This window comes from Perkinsus marinus (assembly GCF_000006405.1).
Source record: "Perkinsus marinus ATCC 50983 genomic scaffold scf_1104296932410, whole genome shotgun sequence".
Taxonomy (NCBI): domain Eukaryota; phylum Perkinsozoa; order Perkinsida; family Perkinsidae; genus Perkinsus; species Perkinsus marinus.
In genome coordinates, this window is record NW_003215453.1 from 682,830 (window position 1) to 700,139 (window position 17,310).

At 46.5% G+C, this 17,310-nt stretch overlaps 4 protein-coding genes across 4 annotated transcripts; 1 reads left to right on the forward strand and 3 right to left on the reverse strand.

Moving 5' to 3' along the window:
• Nucleotides 1-56: 56 nt before the first annotated feature.
• Pmar_PMAR022384 (AMP deaminase, putative) lies at nt 57-4,012 on the reverse strand (the record flags this gene model as incomplete). The annotated part of the gene is made up of 18 exons (XM_002785590.1): nt 57-154; nt 228-343; nt 395-456; nt 505-674; nt 720-850; nt 926-1,000; nt 1,052-1,179; nt 1,407-1,508; nt 1,550-1,639; nt 1,990-2,110; nt 2,154-2,243; nt 2,288-2,370; nt 2,412-2,494; nt 2,618-2,708; nt 2,971-3,067; nt 3,113-3,251; nt 3,617-3,689; nt 3,923-4,012. 18 exons carry the CDS (start codon nt 4,010-4,012, stop codon nt 57-59), a joined length of 1,839 nt encoding a protein of 612 aa, XP_002785636.1.
• A 1,815-nt stretch (nt 4,013-5,827) lies between these two features.
• Nucleotides 5,828-8,111, reverse strand: Pmar_PMAR022385 (myb, putative; the record flags this gene model as incomplete). The annotated part of the gene is made up of 12 exons (XM_002785591.1): nt 5,828-5,925; nt 6,020-6,140; nt 6,181-6,314; nt 6,508-6,710; nt 6,752-6,864; nt 7,077-7,201; nt 7,244-7,321; nt 7,369-7,461; nt 7,503-7,588; nt 7,689-7,819; nt 7,866-8,010; nt 8,059-8,111. 12 exons carry the CDS (start codon nt 8,109-8,111, stop codon nt 5,828-5,830), a joined length of 1,380 nt encoding a protein of 459 aa, XP_002785637.1.
• A 428-nt stretch (nt 8,112-8,539) lies between these two features.
• Pmar_PMAR022386 (conserved hypothetical protein) lies at nt 8,540-9,505 on the reverse strand. Its single transcript, XM_002785592.1, has 7 exons — nt 9,352-9,505; nt 9,225-9,303; nt 9,082-9,178; nt 8,937-9,042; nt 8,792-8,886; nt 8,644-8,746; nt 8,540-8,596 (listed from the first exon to the last, which is right to left on the reverse strand). The coding sequence occupies exons 1-7, from the start codon at nt 9,480-9,482 to the stop codon at nt 8,587-8,589; spliced, it is 621 nt and encodes a 206-aa protein (XP_002785638.1). The 5' UTR covers nt 9,483-9,505; the 3' UTR covers nt 8,540-8,586.
• Nucleotides 9,506-9,944: 439 nt separating this feature from the next.
• On the forward strand, nt 9,945-11,079 carry Pmar_PMAR022387 (conserved hypothetical protein). Its single transcript, XM_002785593.1, has 7 exons — nt 9,945-9,995; nt 10,047-10,199; nt 10,244-10,296; nt 10,346-10,472; nt 10,525-10,589; nt 10,640-10,793; nt 10,847-11,079. Exons 1-7 carry the CDS (start codon nt 9,964-9,966, stop codon nt 10,926-10,928), a joined length of 666 nt encoding a protein of 221 aa, XP_002785639.1. The 5' UTR covers nt 9,945-9,963; the 3' UTR covers nt 10,929-11,079.
• Nucleotides 11,080-17,310: the final 6,231 nt, after the last annotated feature.

The following is a 17,310-nucleotide window of genomic DNA, read 5'->3' on the forward strand; positions in this document are numbered from 1 at the left end:
AACTCTTCAGGGAGGGCATGTGGAACCATAGGAGCACGGAATGACGGCGATCTAAATTACAGAACAGTGTCCGGCCACTTACCGATGCGTGTGTATTGCCTTAAGAACTGCGTTTCAGCATAGCCCATGAGCGAGTCGCCTTTAGGGCGCTCACCTTGAATTATCTTCCATTCTTCATAATATGTTCTAACACGGAATCTGGACCCAAGAGTCGTGATGACGCTCACCGAAAAATTGGAATATATCATACTTATGTCTAATACTAGGAACGTTCGTCTTTTCCACCTCGTTCTTGGATCGGTCCAGTGACCCGACCCAATGGATCTTATCGTTGTCGGGGAATCTGAGTATCGAGTTCCGCTCACACCGGACAATGCCTGGAGAAGTCGCTCACCCAGACATCAAAACCGAGTTTCTCGCGATTTCACACATGTCAACTGAGTTCAGCCTCCACACCTGAAAATGCCTTAAAATTCATACAACACGGACGATTCTGCTGCTCACCTGCTTAGCAATGCTGTACTCCTCGACCAGTGGCTCTCTGGTCTGGTGAAACATAAGCGGATCATCGCTAGAGAGACTAACATTGAGCCCTCTCGCGAAGAACGCCGGGAAGGGGTTCTTATTGTATGACAGGAATAACTGATTGTTCGAACACGGCGAAACCGCGATTCCTAACAATTCAGCATAGAGCATCAACGACAAAGGTGAGGACCTACCGATCTGAGCCAGATAGAAGAGATACTGCAGAACAGGGCTCTTCCTGAGATTGATGCCATGGGAGATGTTACTAGCAAGCAAGAAGGCCGTGTCCAAGTGATGTATTTCGCCAGCTTCACCGCAGTGCGGCCTGAGTGCACCACTTCATGTCAACTATTTGTACATCAAGAATATTCATTGTGAATACACCCGTAAACATACCCACCTGAAATCAAAAGGCCGCAGCCCTCGGTGTTCCCTCAACATGTTGAGCACTCTGATATTCGCGTAGATGTAGTAACTAAAACTCAGAATCACCAATCATCGCGTTTCCATCACAGTTACTACTTACCTGTAGTATTTGTAACTTGGATTGTCCACAAGATCCCACATATCAGGAGTGAGCTGACGGCTCGAGAAGTTGCGGTCATTTGGCATCGGTGATTTCGATTCATCGTCAACAGTATCAAAGCCCGATACCTGCAACCAGTGTTAGAATATGTGTTCGCTTCCCCAGGCTGAGCCTGGGAGTCTCCTCACTAAGTGCAAGGGTTTGTGTACAAACTCGGATAAGACCGTACAGAAACCAATGAGAATTTCCTCAGAATTTTCACTTTTGTTACAAACACATAGTTTACCACATGCATATTTCCCACTCTGCCTGAGACCGCCATACGAGACGAACCCCATGCAAACGACTTAGCTACTTGGTCCATGAACTTGTAGACTTCCGGATGCCCCTGGGGATCAAACGTGGCCGCAAAGAGCGGCTCGAATATGTTAGACAGAAATTCTTGGAAATTTTGAATCTGAAAGCACAACGGTGAAAGTTGATACCAATGGAACTCACTTCTCCATTTTTCTTGTATATTGAATACAGTCGTGGGATCTGGATCATCCATCGGTTGTTCTCGTGAATCAAACCGTGATTAAGGACCCACTGAAGCGCAAAGAGCAACCCTCTTATAATATCATCAAAATGCACTAAGAAGGCCAGGAAGTGACAAAATCTGCAGTGTGTTCGATTTAGTCCAAAACGAAAAAAATGTTGTTATGATACTACATATTGATTTTTTCTCTTATGCTCAAAACTTGTGATTTCAAAGCTTCAGATAATTGTCGAATCAACGAAATTACATTCCCGTGAAAATCGCCAGGGCGTCATTGTTAAAACTCGTGTTGTAATGTCAAAATCGAACACACTGTAGTGTACACTCTTTCCATGTTCTCATAGGGTTTCCAAGCTGAGTCTCATGATGAGCTCAACAGAATCGCCACAATGTTTCCTACACGTGAGAGCTTGAGCCACTCGTCCTTCGAACGGCCGTATATCGACAGACGCCATTCCGTATTCTGATATTTATTGTCCTTCAGATCATCCAAGAGCTCCTTGGTGAGTTCGGCTAGATAACTACAACACGGCGTGATACACATATCACTGCAGGAGGACTCACCGGCCACCCATGAAGTTGTCAGTTTTCAAGAAGATCGTACGTAACATGGGCTCGCCGAGCGGTGAATACTTCGCATTGAAACGATCAAATCTGAGGTATACATGAGTGTCATGAGATGAGATGCACCGCGCTACCTATACAGAGTGCTCTTGTCTGCAAGCACGTTTAGCTTGTCCAATGACAAGTCGTGAGGTTTCACTCCAAGTTGATCGAATACCTGGGCAAAGTCGAAGGGGATTCCAAAGCATTTGAATTTACCTGGCCGAGCGTTTTGCCTGGCAGGACTTCATCATCAGCATGATTGGCCACTTTACGTTTGATGAATCGTAACAGGTGCTTTGCTGAAAAGAAGAGACTGAAGAACTTATATTCTATGTTTGATAGACCATAGTCTGTTGGTCCTCAGAGCCTATCTTGTTGCAGCATACAGAGATCCGGAATAGCATAGATGTGAGTATTATTACCATTCATAGCAGCCGAGTGATGAATATGCGTGTCGACCTTTCTGACGTTATAGAAATCACGATGGGGGATCGCTCCGCATTGAACGTTCTCCTATATAATAGAGCAGCACTTCCAAGAACGCGAGCTGGAAGTCCCCTGTACGGGCGTTAACTTAGTGCGACGACTACTACTACTACTACTGATACGACACTAAGCCTCGACTGTGTTCAAGGATTAGGAACTGGGGAGAGCTCTGAATGTGATCGAGCTCCACTATGGTAACTATCATTGTCTATTGCAGAATGATGAGCTCCCAGGCGTCGGATACAATTCGCGATCCGGACGATCTCAAGCCGAGTAATCAGTGACCTACCTGTTCAGAGCATGTCATGCCATAGAGCTCGAATTTGGTTTCCAACATTCTCAGCCGCAAAAATGCAAAGCTAGCAGTCGGACCAGACGTACGTATCCTAAGATCACGCAACACTTTCTAATACTTACCCGCATGTGCTAACCTGAATAGTGTATTCATATCATCATAATAGTCCATTAAACTTGGTATATCAAATGTCGTGTCCGCCTGAGACGGGTTAACTGTGTCACTGTGAATGCGATATACTCCCTCTTCAAGGGTGAAGAAACCAGGGACTTTATCTGCCATTCAACAACAGAAGTTAGCTTCGTAAAGCAGGTAGAATGTATGAAGCGTCGCAAAATTCGACGACTTGCAATATCATTTAAGCAGTTAGTGCGAGAAAAAATGAATACAATCAACTACATGCGTTGGTGACAATATGAAAATTCTAAGGAAATTTTTCGGAGATTTCTTATCGGTTTTTATGCACTCTTATTAAAATTCGTGTGTAAATTCCTGTAATTAGTGAAGAAACCCCTGAATAAGTGCGCATACATCACAACGTTGCGTCAGCATTTAGTATAACACCAGCTGAGTCTATAGAGGCTCAACTCGAAAGCAATGAGCTCGGGAGTCTTAGAAGGCAGTACAAACATAATCTTACTATTGGGCGAAATGTAACGAATGTTGGGCGACAATTCGATCGACCGACGACTTCCCCGAGAATAATCGTGTATCTGATAGAACATATCGTATCAGGGAAACATCCAGGAACCTATAATGTTCCCGGGAGGAACTCATTTTGAATTTTCCACGTATGGCTAGGAACACATTCTTCAATCAGTTTCCCATGTAAATGTGATCACACTAGGAACATTTCCACCATAGTCAGTTCCACTTGAGAACGTTATTTCTCAAAGCCGGATGGTCCTGCATCGTATTCCAGCAAGTTCGGTCAAAGGTTAATTACATCAACTCCGATATACTTCTCTCTCAGTGCAAGAGCTTCCTGAAGATCGACATAAACGCCATCCAGCTGAGTTTCAGCACCCGAAGACATAATGGGAGCTCAGGAAGTCAAATAAGGCAACTGAACGGCTGGACGAAGCGGCATCTGTAGAACCTTCAGAGTGACGATGCCGATCAAGTTGTGATAATCCAAACTCATGTCCATTCTAACGTACTGCTGAGGGTTCCGAGGTACACTACTCTCTGTTCGGCTTAGCTCTGAAAGGCCGACAAATTGCGCCGCATAGAAAGCCGAATTCTCGCGAGTGAAAATTTTCCCTTAAATGAACACTATTCCGAACTCAGCAGTGATTGCTGAGATGTGGACAACTAGGTTATAACAGAAAAGAAAAGACAACTGCGTATGCTGTCGACAATCAAGTAGATAGGTGACAATGATTGTGCAATATAATGTCATAGAAGTTCACAGTGTAAACTCTATCTGTCGCCCAGCAGATGTTGTGACATTCTATCCGCCACGCCATACGTCCTCTGCACGTATATTCGAGCCCCGTATCACGCGCAGCGAATTCCTGCACAAGCTGTCCTTCATCACTAGACGTGACGAACAAAATCTTCAGACTGGAGCTTATGTTTAGGTACGACCTTCTTCCTACTAGTAGCTATAACTACGGTACCACACCCAGTCTATACTGAGTCGACTTCCAATCGACGTTAGACCAACATGCGATCGACATCACGAGGGCAGCTGCTTGACACCTGGGTCACTTCCAACAAGCATACAATTGGCATTATGTCAACAGTTGATAGACATCTAGTCATCGTTTGATCTCAGCTCGATTCACGATGAGTATTGACTAGCAGCTCCCTGCCACCTAGGTGTAATCGCAGTAATAGCAGCCCCCAGGAAACACGCTGTAACACTCCGCGGTGCCGAAATTGATGCAACAGATTTGACAAGGGACACCGCGAACGCCATTCCAGACGTGCTGATCTCCTCTATCAAGCTCGGAAGTCCCAACAGAAACCTCCATACCCTCCCTCACTGACGCCTGCCATAAATTGAACTGCAAGTTCGTATGATAAGACTTGAGGAACCTTCGTAGAAGCGAGTGAACCCATAAACGATGGTTATGGCCGCTCATAATCCGAACACATTTCAAGTCGCAGTTAGGTATCTATCGAGCGGAACAACACAATGGTTTGATCACTCAAGCAACTCAAGGCAATTATCAATAAGCAACACAGATCGGGCGTCGCTGACTTCACTGTGCATGTAGAAATATATACTGCTTCCGTTGAAGAAGCCAATTACTACTAATTTCTCATCGAGTAGCCATAAAATAGCTATCACAGAAAAGAACTTATCTACAGTGTATAGAATAGTGGAGTTTCCCCAAGGGCTTAATTCGAAATAGAACAGAAGATAATCCACTTCAACAACAGTACAAGGCAACCGTTAAATGTCGAGTACATACGGAACAATAGCCTTCAGCACTTCGCTTCCGTCATTGACAAGTTAGAGGCTCATCAGAAGTGGACGATGGACGCTGAGAAACGCCTCGGTAATCCTACAGTCCAGTCCGTGACAGAGACTCACTAACACTGTTCCTGCCAGCTAGTGGCGTTAGACAGAACTGATTCCCGTTCTGAAACATAGAGACATATAAACGTCGGCTGAGGTTCCCATGTCATATACTAAAGTCGAGAGGATTGAAACGACAATCCGCATGGATTTTTAAGTTTATATGCAAAACGTTGAAGCACCTCATTGTCGTTCTCCTTGGTATCGCCATGCATCACGTCAAACTGGCAGCCAGTATCAATCGAAACCTCCGTTCTGAAGCAGATCCAATCAGTACGTAGTCCCCAACCAGATTATTGTGACGCGAGCAAGTCCCTAAGGCTACCCTTGGCCAAGTTTGTTCACCACTACTGAACTGTCCGAAGACCCTGCACCAGTGCAAGGCTGCGCTCCCGCGTTCACCGTAGAGAAAGGCGTGCCTGTCGAACAATCCACAAACTACTCCACTGCTGATCACTAACCAAAGTCGCATGAAATACTTCTCCCTTGCTACAGTGAGCACCCCTATCTTACACGTAGATACACTAGGAGTATAATCAGGTGGCAATAGCATCATGTCCACTTCCGGGCATCCAGTCAACCCAGGCTCCTGCGTAGGTATATAGAGGTGAGTCGCCAGAGATCCCAAAGTAGCCTATACATCCAATATATACAAAGCACGGAGGTCGACGTACATCAGTAGAATGATCAACCTGCCACTGGGTCTGCACCGCGTTATTGACCATCTGCGGTTGCATGGCGACACGGTCGCTCAGGTCCAGAGCTGTACAGGCCAAGAGGACCGCGCCATCCACGGGGTTAGCACTCGCTGAAACACAGTAGACAGTATGATGGATACAGCGGTAAAAGGTTGCGAAGACACCGGAAACTCGGACACGTGAGGGCCTTGGGCAACGACCAAAATTATTCCCCGACTCTCGCTCCGTATGAACACCTTACTACGACACGATTCTGTGAGGGATACGATCAACCTCAGGCTTGAAAACTTACACTACACTTACCACTGACGTTCGCCCGCTTGGTAGGCGGCTCTCCTCCAACACCAGTGAGCTCCTCAGTGAGTCTCTTCCGCACAAGACTAGTGTCCACCTCACTGGTCTCTGTCATGCCATACTGATCTAACGCTGTAGAATCGAGCTCTGAAGGTGGCCTCGACTTAGCCTCACAGGCCTCAGGCATTTCCTGCGACGCGGTCGCATGCAATCTGAGATAGAGCCTTGTTACGCGAATCAGCCAAGCCCATACCCTTGCATAAGCTTAACCGCGATATCATCCGTGTGAGAGTTGCCCAAAAGCCCCTTATCTTGGGAATAGGCCATGAGCTCGATGTCTCGGACCAGTGCTGAAGCATAGTCAACCTAAGCAGTAGACAATCCATCCAAACATGACAAAAGTCTGATTGAGTTGGTATTAATATGAATCAGGCGTCGGTGCTTCGGAAGATGCGTGAAGATATTCGTATCTTGAAACGGCTGCACGCGTAAAACGGCATCGAGTATCTTCACCGTGAAGACGAACTTTACAAATCGTCTCATAACAAGAGCTTCAGTAATCTCCAGACCCATCGTACCCCCTCAGATTGCAAGTTATCCCACGATGGTAATTCGAATGTAGGCGACCCTTCCGGACTAGCTTCATCAGTGCCCTCAGATACACTCACTAGAGAGAGACGCTGAGACCCCGTATTGTCCGAATCTACGTGGAGGTCACCATGCCGCTGTGGAGAAGCCGCCCTACCACTCAAGTTGCCTGTCCCTGATGACAATTCAGCAGTGATATCCGAGGCCCAATTGAAGAACGATGACATATCCATATCTATCGGACCAAAATGTTCGACCCATTCGATTAGATACAGTTCTCACTTTGACCATCCAAATTAATTCCCTCATGTCTGGCAGGAGCTCTCTCGGTAAGATTCATAGCTTTCCTCTTCCCAGCCCCACTCCGTTGTCGGGCTAATACGATCAACTATTGCGACTTAATTGACAAGTCTCACTGTTTCTCTTCTTCTCTCCAATGCCAGTGCCATCCACACCGACTTCCCGCAGCAGCTTGCGGGAATTCCTACGGACCGTCGAATACCTACCAAGACGACCAGTGAACACTGGAAACCCCGACCGCATTCACAGTTAAATGACTATGAAGAAAACGCTCAAGTTGTGATCCATGAATTTCATCCTACCACAGATTCTTAATAGCATTATCAGTCCTGCCCGGCAACAACTTAGCGATTTCCGCCCAACGGTTTCCAAACCTTCGATGAGCCTCGAATATTATCTTATGTTCTTCACTCGTCCACGGCCTCTTATTCACCTGCCAGACCCATAACCAGCTCCATGTTGCCGTAAGAACACACTACTTGAGGATCGAGATGATTGTGCCATCGCTCACGGCACTGCTTAGCCGACCTAGCCACATAGCAGCCACCAGCTGCCGTATTCACTCGACACAACGCGTCCGCGATCATTGTCCAATTGCGTGTCCCCTTGTTCTGGACCATATCTCTGAGAACGGCATGCCTCCTCTGGAATGATCCAAGTACAACAATCTACTTGATAATATGATCCTCATGCTCTTCCCAGTTCCTTCTGTCGCTCGCACACATTGAGCCTGCGAAGAAGTCAACGAATACGACAAAGTAATTCTGATCTCGGGGGGGCCAGTGTCGGATTTATCCACGACTTTTCCGCAAAAGTTTGATCCTAGTTTTACACTCAGGAAGGAAGAATCCCTTCAAAATCTCATATCCGTGGGGATCCCTATGCTCAAGCCACTAGCTACAAAATTAGTACCAAGAAGACCACGGGATAAAACATTAAAGAGGAACGCCATAGGAAGTGAACCGCGCTACGGCCTCTGCTACTGTTGCTGGTCTTAGATGATCCGCCTCCGAGCTGCCGGCGTTGACTCGATCCCTGCTGTCCAACACTCCTCGGACGAAGATCGTGCACGAGGTTGCTGACCGATTCGAACATAACGTAATTAACCGAGACTTGGAAAATTTGATAAGTACTCAACACAAGCATAACAGATCGGCCACGAAGAAACGATAATCGCCAACGCCGTCCAAAACACATCTCTCACGCGTACCTGTCACATATAACTGGCGAAGACCACGACTATACCATATGATTTACTTGTAGTTCGGCGCGAAACGGTATGCTTTTTTGATCTGAGGCCCCTCGATATGAGTAAGACCCTCATTGAACTTATATTGATCCCATTGGCAACGACGCCACTCTGAGCAACTACTTATCGTCAATCGCCTCCTGACAAACTTCCTACCATCGTTCCACTTGAAGCACTTGGTCGCAGCCTCCTCGGTTTCTATATCAGCCTGAGCCGTCAATAAACATCGATACTCCTCTATCGCCAAATACCTACATGAACCATGCATGGATCGATAATACTATGATTATCTAAAACTCACTTGCAAGCATCATCAGGATCAGACTGATGAATTTTGTTAGCATATTCAGCAGTAGTCTCGCGTATCTCACTCGAGGTCCGTGGTTCAGCCTTACTTGGAACCATACCTAAACCAACAGTGCAACAACCTCAGGGACTCGACCCACCGAAGTGCTTGCCAACTTCCTTCTCCCAGTCTAAACCGAAGGTGTGTGGCTGAGGCTTCGGAGGGGCAGGAGCTGGAGGCTCGGGATCACCCCAAATCTGAGCTTGGCTTTACCACTGCAAAGCCTAGAAGTGACCAAATTACCTCTCCTAACCCACACTCTTTGATGATCTCATAATTCTTCTCGGCCTCTGTCTTCGGCACAGCCTCGTACACGTTGTACCTACGAAAACCTTGGTCAACTTTTGAATGGTTCGTCAAAAATTTTTACCAAGTGTCCGAGTCATAGCCCATAGCTGCATCGGAATAGTCCTGAACGCCAGCCTTCACCTCCGACTCGGGCTTGGTCTCGCACTCGGCCGTGTTGGGAGAAAAAAGTCGATATATGAGGTCATTCACCATGAGGGGCGCGGGATAGATTAAAAACGTCCCTAAGACAGAATTAGAGACAACATTTTCTCGGACTGTGAGAGAACGTGCCGATTTCGGAAAGTCTACGAATCCACTGCAAAAATCTATTTTGTCAAATCTGATGTTTTGTCTTTCACAGATGTGTTGAGTAACAACAAGAAAACGCAAGAATGCAAGATGTAGATCATGATTTGCACTAAGCACTTTCGACGTGCCAGAGTGCTCCCTGGATTGGACTACATCTGTAAAAATCGATTCTGAGGTGCTGTTTGAACTCAGAAGAGGTCTATGGAATACTTTGATTAATACGATGGTACAGAATATTTATACCATCGAATTGAACACGATTTAGTGACGCCATCTGGACGTCCTTCGGCACTGAGTGTCACTGTTTCTGTGAAGTGTTGTGTTAGAAGGTTCTTTCGGGACCCGGATTTACTCCTTTAAGTAACATTTATATTATACTTGCGCAATGCTACTCTCGCGGGTCGGGGCGTTGAAGAGGTAAAACTAATATCATCTCTGCATCCTCCACAAACAATCACTCTGTGGAAGGTTCTCGGCCGGGCCTGCCTACAACTTGACGGCTCAGCGATTCAAGAGCTACTACGACGACTTCAAGGATCGTCTTAAGCCGGGAAAGTACACCCAGGGTCGTTGCCCTCAAAGTGAAGGTGATTATCGTCAGGAGTCAAAGACCATCGGAAGGTGAGTACCTGTCTTCGCCTCAATGTTGGACTTCATTTCTTCAGGGAGCATCTTAATGATGATGGTACTCGCAGCAAGAGGTATACCGTGAAGGAAGGTGAGTGAAGATTACTGTCTGTATGGATCAAATGTCATCTTCTTTTCAGCTGATGCCTTGGGTTATCATTACCATCCACCGATTGACAACAAGGGTCAGGTCTACGTCAAAGGACCTAATACGGTTCACGAAAGGGGTCAGACTTGGATCAAAGGCTATGAGCTTCCGAGCATGGAGTACGTCTTCGCCATTTTTCTTTGATCTAATAGCATTCCTGTTACACTCCAGATACACCTATGGTCCCAAGCAGGAGGACATTCCTTTCTACCCCAGGGTTAAATTGAACGTCTGGGGTGATGTCCTGATCATGAACTATACTGTCGACTCTATTTCTGGTGTTTAGGTAACTACAACCTTGTCATGAAGGTCGAGTTCTTGTTCTTCTATTTGCCCACTATTATAGTCTTTGGTATTTGCATTCCTGTTTATACCATTAACTTTGCTCAAGAGGAAATTATCTACACGACAATGACTGTTAAGGTCACCGGCAGGCAGTGGTAGGCTACTTTCCTTGATATGTGTCGTCCCCTGGACCGTATGATTTCGCAAGGTATTGGGTGTACGAAGTCGAGTCCCCAACAGATGAGGAGGATGAGGATGAAGATGAGGATGATGAAGATGACGATGAATGATCATGAGGGCAGTCTTAGTGCTTTCCGTCGCTATTGAACATCTTGAGGCGCGAGCCCATGAACCTAATGACGACGCGGGAAAGGTTTTGCTATTGTTGATGATACCAGCTTTTGAGCACTTCGAGCTGATAGTATTCGTGACGTAGACGGTTGAGGTTATTTATGCTTATACAGTTTTGCGTTGTAGTTGCTTAGGAGAGAATATTCTGCACAATATCGTTGTGGACAGGATAGGCTGGTTTCATGAGTATAATCTTCAAATTAAGATCATTTCATAAGAATTCCTTTCTGTCTTGTATTGTGTGTCTTACCACAGTTCTGCCGTCATTGACATTAGTAACCATGATCGAAATGTTTGGTTGCTGAAGTTCCGATAGAATACTGTATTCGCATGAAATGCCCCGTTCTTCCCAGATGTTTTTAGGTTAAGTGAGCAAACCCAGTCGCACAAGAGAAGTTGGTTGTCTTGTAACAAGTTGGGGTTGGGTACGGAACTCCGAGTTATCTGAACTTATTCAAAAATATCTCGCTAGTCTATGTCCCTCAGCAAATGAGCATTTTTCAACTCAACAATCAAATTATTTCCCATCTAGTGCTAAGGGTGCGCTTTGGTGAAAGAATCTCTGTTGAATGGCTAAATAGTGGAGTAGTGAAGGTCTCTGGAGATAGATCAACCGCATGACCAATTGCCGAATGCGCTTTTTCCAACAATGTCATATCGACCAGATAGCAAATAGCCAGTGGCGAATAGCAACATCACACTGCCTCAATTGTAGCTCAAGAACTGTCAAATATACTTTGTCCATATTTTCAATAGCTGAAACATAAATCAGCAAAGCAGAAATATGACAAGGAGTTGCATGTTTGTGCTATAATGCGACTTAGGCTTAGTTATGCACCTATGTGAAATCGCGCACAACGGCAAGAGTGTGAAGCAAAGAACCCAACTTCTCACCATAGTCACACATTAGGTAGTCCCGCTCATAGAGACACCGGCATGCTCATTCATGCTACCACAAGATAACAGTAGCCGGTACCTTCCAGCATTCCGAATCGGAATCCACTGAGTATATCGGAATTTCCGATATACTCAGTATATTGCTCATCTCGGCTATGCCAGAGGTCTCATTGATGTAGACAGCTCGTGCCTGACCAGCAGGGAACACTCTGAGGTCCACGAGCCGCCACCAACCGTAGTTACACAAGTTTCCGATAAACCTCCCTCGCGAATAATCAGCGACTAATGCAATTGAGACCGACAACAGCTGCTGACGGTAGCGGCTGCACAGCAACTGTTACCTACTAGCAGGGCGGAATTAGTAATTTCGCGCTAATTTTGACTAATTAATTACTAATTCACTGAACAAACTGCTACCGCAAAACATCATAGTAATTTCAAAGCTCATAAGGACGATTTCAGCTGCTGAATTAAGGCTGCTGCAGGCCAGCAAGCGATACCGATACCAGACACTGGATCTTGTTCATTAGTGACGCCCTCACTGACAGGGGCTCGATAACGCCAGTTTTAAAACAAGTTGACCCAAACACCTGATGTGAACATGTATTGTTGAGCGCCGCTGCGCATGGTAGCTGAGACATTAGCAACAAAATGATGCTCGCTGTCTCCCAGAGCGCTGAACTAGAGCGCAAGCTACTATCCATGTCAAATAAAATGGAGGAATTTGTCTTTTCGATGGCATCAGAGCGCACGCGTTGTGATTCTTCCATGTATTAACCTCCACTGAGTGCTTTCTCGGGCATAGACAATTGGCTAAGTCCCTCCCAGTCAGTGGATTCGTCACGCGACATCGCCGTTCTCAAGGCTTTCTGTCGAGCTCGTCGTCTCTCGAGCAAAGCTGAGCGATGCGTTGTTCTCTCAGCGATGGCAAACTGTGATATCGTTGGAGAGTGCACCGGGCCGGGGCTGACTGAGGCCACCCAAGGCAGTAGAGAGCCTGAAGAACATCATACTGGTTTGCCTCATCATCACACTTTCATCTGAATAACTCCCGATGTGAATCTATGGACGGAAAAATGACGATGTTCACCTTGCCATTGCATGGTCGATTCCAAATTGGAGTAACTCCAGTCGATCAGCCTGGGGAAGTCGTGTCTATACTCGACCGGAACTGTGCTCGGTCGAACGTGATTGGTGAAGTGGCAATTCGACGTACTCGTGTTATCTGAAAGTTCGATATGCTCTGATCGGCTCGGTAGAGAAAGTTGAGGAGTTATGCGAGACGATACATTGCACCACCATGGACGTGATGGCTGTGATAGTCATATGGTTTGCCTCCATAATCATGGCTAGGAGAACGAATCGATCCTGCACCCAAGTCATCCCAGAGGCTGACGAGCTCAGGTAACGTTGACAGTAGCTCGTTCACGGAAGGGAATTCCATCTTCAGGTGCGGAATTACGGTGGACATCGTTTGGAAAAGTTCCTGCATTGGCCTGCGATCCAAGGCGAACTCCAGGGCCTGGAGTTCGGCAATGCGAGGAGGAATGGTTTCCTCGACAAATTCTTGTCTTCTACCGAGTCGCTGAGGCTTCCAGGGCCATTCGCTGTCTTCGATGATGTTATCCTTCTTGCATGCCCTGTTTTAGTACTCAACAGTTACCATCGAATGAATACATGTTGCGGTCCACCACAACAATGGAGTTTCGCTCCTTTTAGAGCGGTCTGGCTGCCAGACTCTGGTAGACCCCACGTATTACGCCATTTCACGTAAAACGGCGTTCTACGTGAAATGGCGTAATACTCTGTGGAAAACGCGATACTCGCGCTATGCGGTGGTCGTGAAATATATTTGTCACTAGTGTTTATCACATCACGGTCGTGAAACTCCAATCTACTAGTCCTAAACTCCATGATTAATACGCATGGACAAATAGTCCCAACCATAGGAAAGACCGAGGCAGGGGTGCTAGGTCATGTTTGGTGACACAGTGTTCGGGTTGTCACTGACACTCCACAAGACACGTGTTTTCACTATGAATTCTCGAACTGCAAACTAGAATCCCCCAAGGCGTAAACAAATCGATTGAAGGTTGGCATCCCTCTCGCGGTAACGATGTCATGCTTCCCACTCTGTGCAAGATGATGATTAGCATCATGGTGGAAGATAGCCTCGTAATGAGGAGCCGAATACAAACTGAAATGGACACCGAGAGTAAGCACCAGTGTGGAGGCACTCACAGACTGCCGACAAGTGGTGTAAACCTCTTGTGTGGCCACCAGTGTTTCAAGAGGTATCCAGCGATAGCATAGTCATCTTGTCTGCTCCTCCACAATGCTTTCATTCGTTGCCTGTGCCCGATCGGCATCATACTGAATCACTTCAATCAGATGGCCGAAGACCTCTGCGATTCTCACTAAGTCGATCGCGCGAGTCTGTCGTCCTCTGCAGATTCATGTTTGACAAACTTCGCTATCGGCAGTTCATGATCGTGCGCATGGGTCCAATAGAAATAAGCATCATCAGCCTCACAAGGTGGTGGGTGTATTGCCCATCTGAAATCAACCTTAGCTTGTCGCACACTATACTAGTCACGACTACGCCGTGAACTTACGGCCCTGTGATTTTGCCATTGCAGCATCTCGCCATAGGAGACGGATAAGACTTAGAAAGGTATTCGTACCGTGGATCGGGATCAGAGGGGGCATGCGGTAGCCTAGACGGAAAGCCTACTACGGTGGATGCTTACACTCGAACACATCTATTTCAAGTATTCATAAGGATCTCACCTACGTGTGAATTCCGTTCCTATCACTCAATGGTCCCATCATGTGATCTTCATAGTGAGTAAATTCGACTTTGGGATAGCACCTATGTCGCTAGAGTCCTATACGTACAGTAGAGGGTATCTATTCGTTGATGCTTCCTCTCACGGTTACTTTAGTAGTTCTCCAGGGAGAGCCGGTAGCTCATGAGTCACGTTTGTTTCGAGGTCCATAGCAACACATACATATCTAGGAACCGACACTACTTCGCATATTGTAGTCCGACGGTTGAATGCCGACTTCAACGTCGAACAGTAGAACGGCGTTGTACTCACCCTCGTGGGTTGACGTAACATGTCCCCTTAGGTGGTGGGGGAACATAGTTAGGCTCGAGAGGTAGCTTCGGTGGAGGCGCCATCTTCACCAGGTCCTTGCTTGAATTGACAAGTGGATTTTTCGAAAGATAGCTTCTCAGTTCCGATGCTCGTGGGGGTAGGGGTTCTGACACGCTCTGTGACTCAATTCTCAGCATAGGAGTTTCACCCGTGATATGAAAAACACTAGTAAAAACATATCTCACGACTACTGCATATCGCGAATATCGCGTTTTCACCCAGTTTTACGCCACTTGAAAGGAGTGAAACTCTATAGTTCAGCGAATGAACCTACGGCCTCTATCGTCAGTAACAGCGTCTTTTTCTAATAACTGAGGTTCTCTCCTTTGCATGAAATCCTGGAGTCCAGCAATGCGGGGTGGTCTAGCAGGATCGTTGGGACCGTAGTCAGCTTGAGGTCCGTGGCACTGTAACAGCGGTGAATTGCTTGTTATACGAACCTGAGAGAGAAACCTCTTCATGACCACTCGCAATGATGCTCTATACACTCTGTTGTATGTGAAGGGTGTTTCAGTTCCAAACTTCGTGAACACCTTTGAGTATGCAGAAGCTAATTTAGGGCGAGAGTTTCGGAGTTTAACCCCGAGTCCAACTGACAACTCCGGGAGTTGGCACAAATACGGCAAGGTCGTATCTTCCTTCATCCGCTACAATAAGGATTCAATTTTGACATGCCTATTAATGATGATGTTGGCCGTATCAATGTTATCGATCGATGTTGTACCTTATTGTAGCGCATGAAGGAAGATACGACCGTTTCAGACGCTCATGGTGTGGGGTCACTCAGACGACTATTCTACAAACTCGCCTGTTGATGTAGTTAGCAGGGTGGCCACTGGGCACAGACACCCTCGCTCTTCACAAAAGACTCACCCTCAGGCATGGTTTTATTCTAACTGGCCGAGGTCTGATTAAATGACCCATGGCATCATATTTGCATGTAGAGAGATCGTCACTGCAACAAGTCGGTATAATATGCGAGCCTTCATTCTGATAGAGCTCTCCATCAGTAGTCCGAAGGTGGTGATCATTATGTAACGAGGTAAGTATAACCATAGTAAATGAAGCTTGTCGAGGGATTATCGACTCACCGTCCATATGAACGACTAGGAGGGATACTTCAATGCTGAGGGGAGTAGCTGTCTGGTTGGACGGATACAGACCCGATTCCGAGCAACGCCACGCAAACCATATCACCCGGCTTTACAGGCAGTAGCCCATCACCGACAGCGCGCCTCCACGTAGGGATAATCACAAGTGAGGGACCGACCACGATCATGCGCTGATAATCGATCCTTCTGGCGGACGATTATTAGCAAATCGATTACCTGATCGATTCGCTCCTGAGCGACAATCGCATAAATATTCATCACTGTCACCGTTGACCATGCAAATAGACCGGGTTCAGCTCGTAGTGTGCTATCTCCGTTGGTTATTGCATGAAGAATATGAAGGCGGCAAGTGGCTCCGCTTTCTAGTAGTAGGTCGTGGAATGCTGGTCGTCCACAATCCGACTAGTCACTCTTCGCAGTGTTGCGCTCGTACGGATGTGTTCCTGCTAGAAGCGTATCAATCGGAGAGGAAAGCCACTAGATCTCATCATGTCTGGCCGAGAAACTCTCAAGTGTCTCGCGGTCCTTATGAGCTCTAATATCTCACTGTAGAGGTCGATGATGATTTTCAAAAATTTAGACAAGCATATGCCTGATATGTTTTGATGAATCCTTTGACACGTCTGAGATTGACTGCTCTGTCACCCATATTACCGATTTCCTAGGCTCCACGTGCCTTAGAGATTAAATGGCCTTGGGTGTATAGTAATAAGAGACCATAAGCTCGTGATTGGCCTGCAATGCCTATTGCGTTTCGCAGATCTCATACAGCTGATTGTTTTATCGATGATGACTTAACGGAAATCCAACACTGAACTCTCGTGTTGAGCAAATCCAACGAGCTTTTTAACCCTGAGGATAAATTGAATGTATTACGCCCACCTATCGCACGGCGTTGCGAATTTCCATGGTAACGCTGTTGAGCGTTCGGGCTATAGCAAAGCAGACTTTATGCGTTGGCTATTCACTTGTGGTAGTGTATTGTCGATTTGAGAGGTCCTAAAGCATAAGTGTTTTGAACGCCAGTATTCCAATCAGCTGCCAAGTAATGGTATTGGTAGTTGCAAGACTCATGGCAAGAGTGTATGGTCGTAGCACTTTGGAGACGAGGATAACACATATCACGTTTCTTATACGCACTACGCTACATT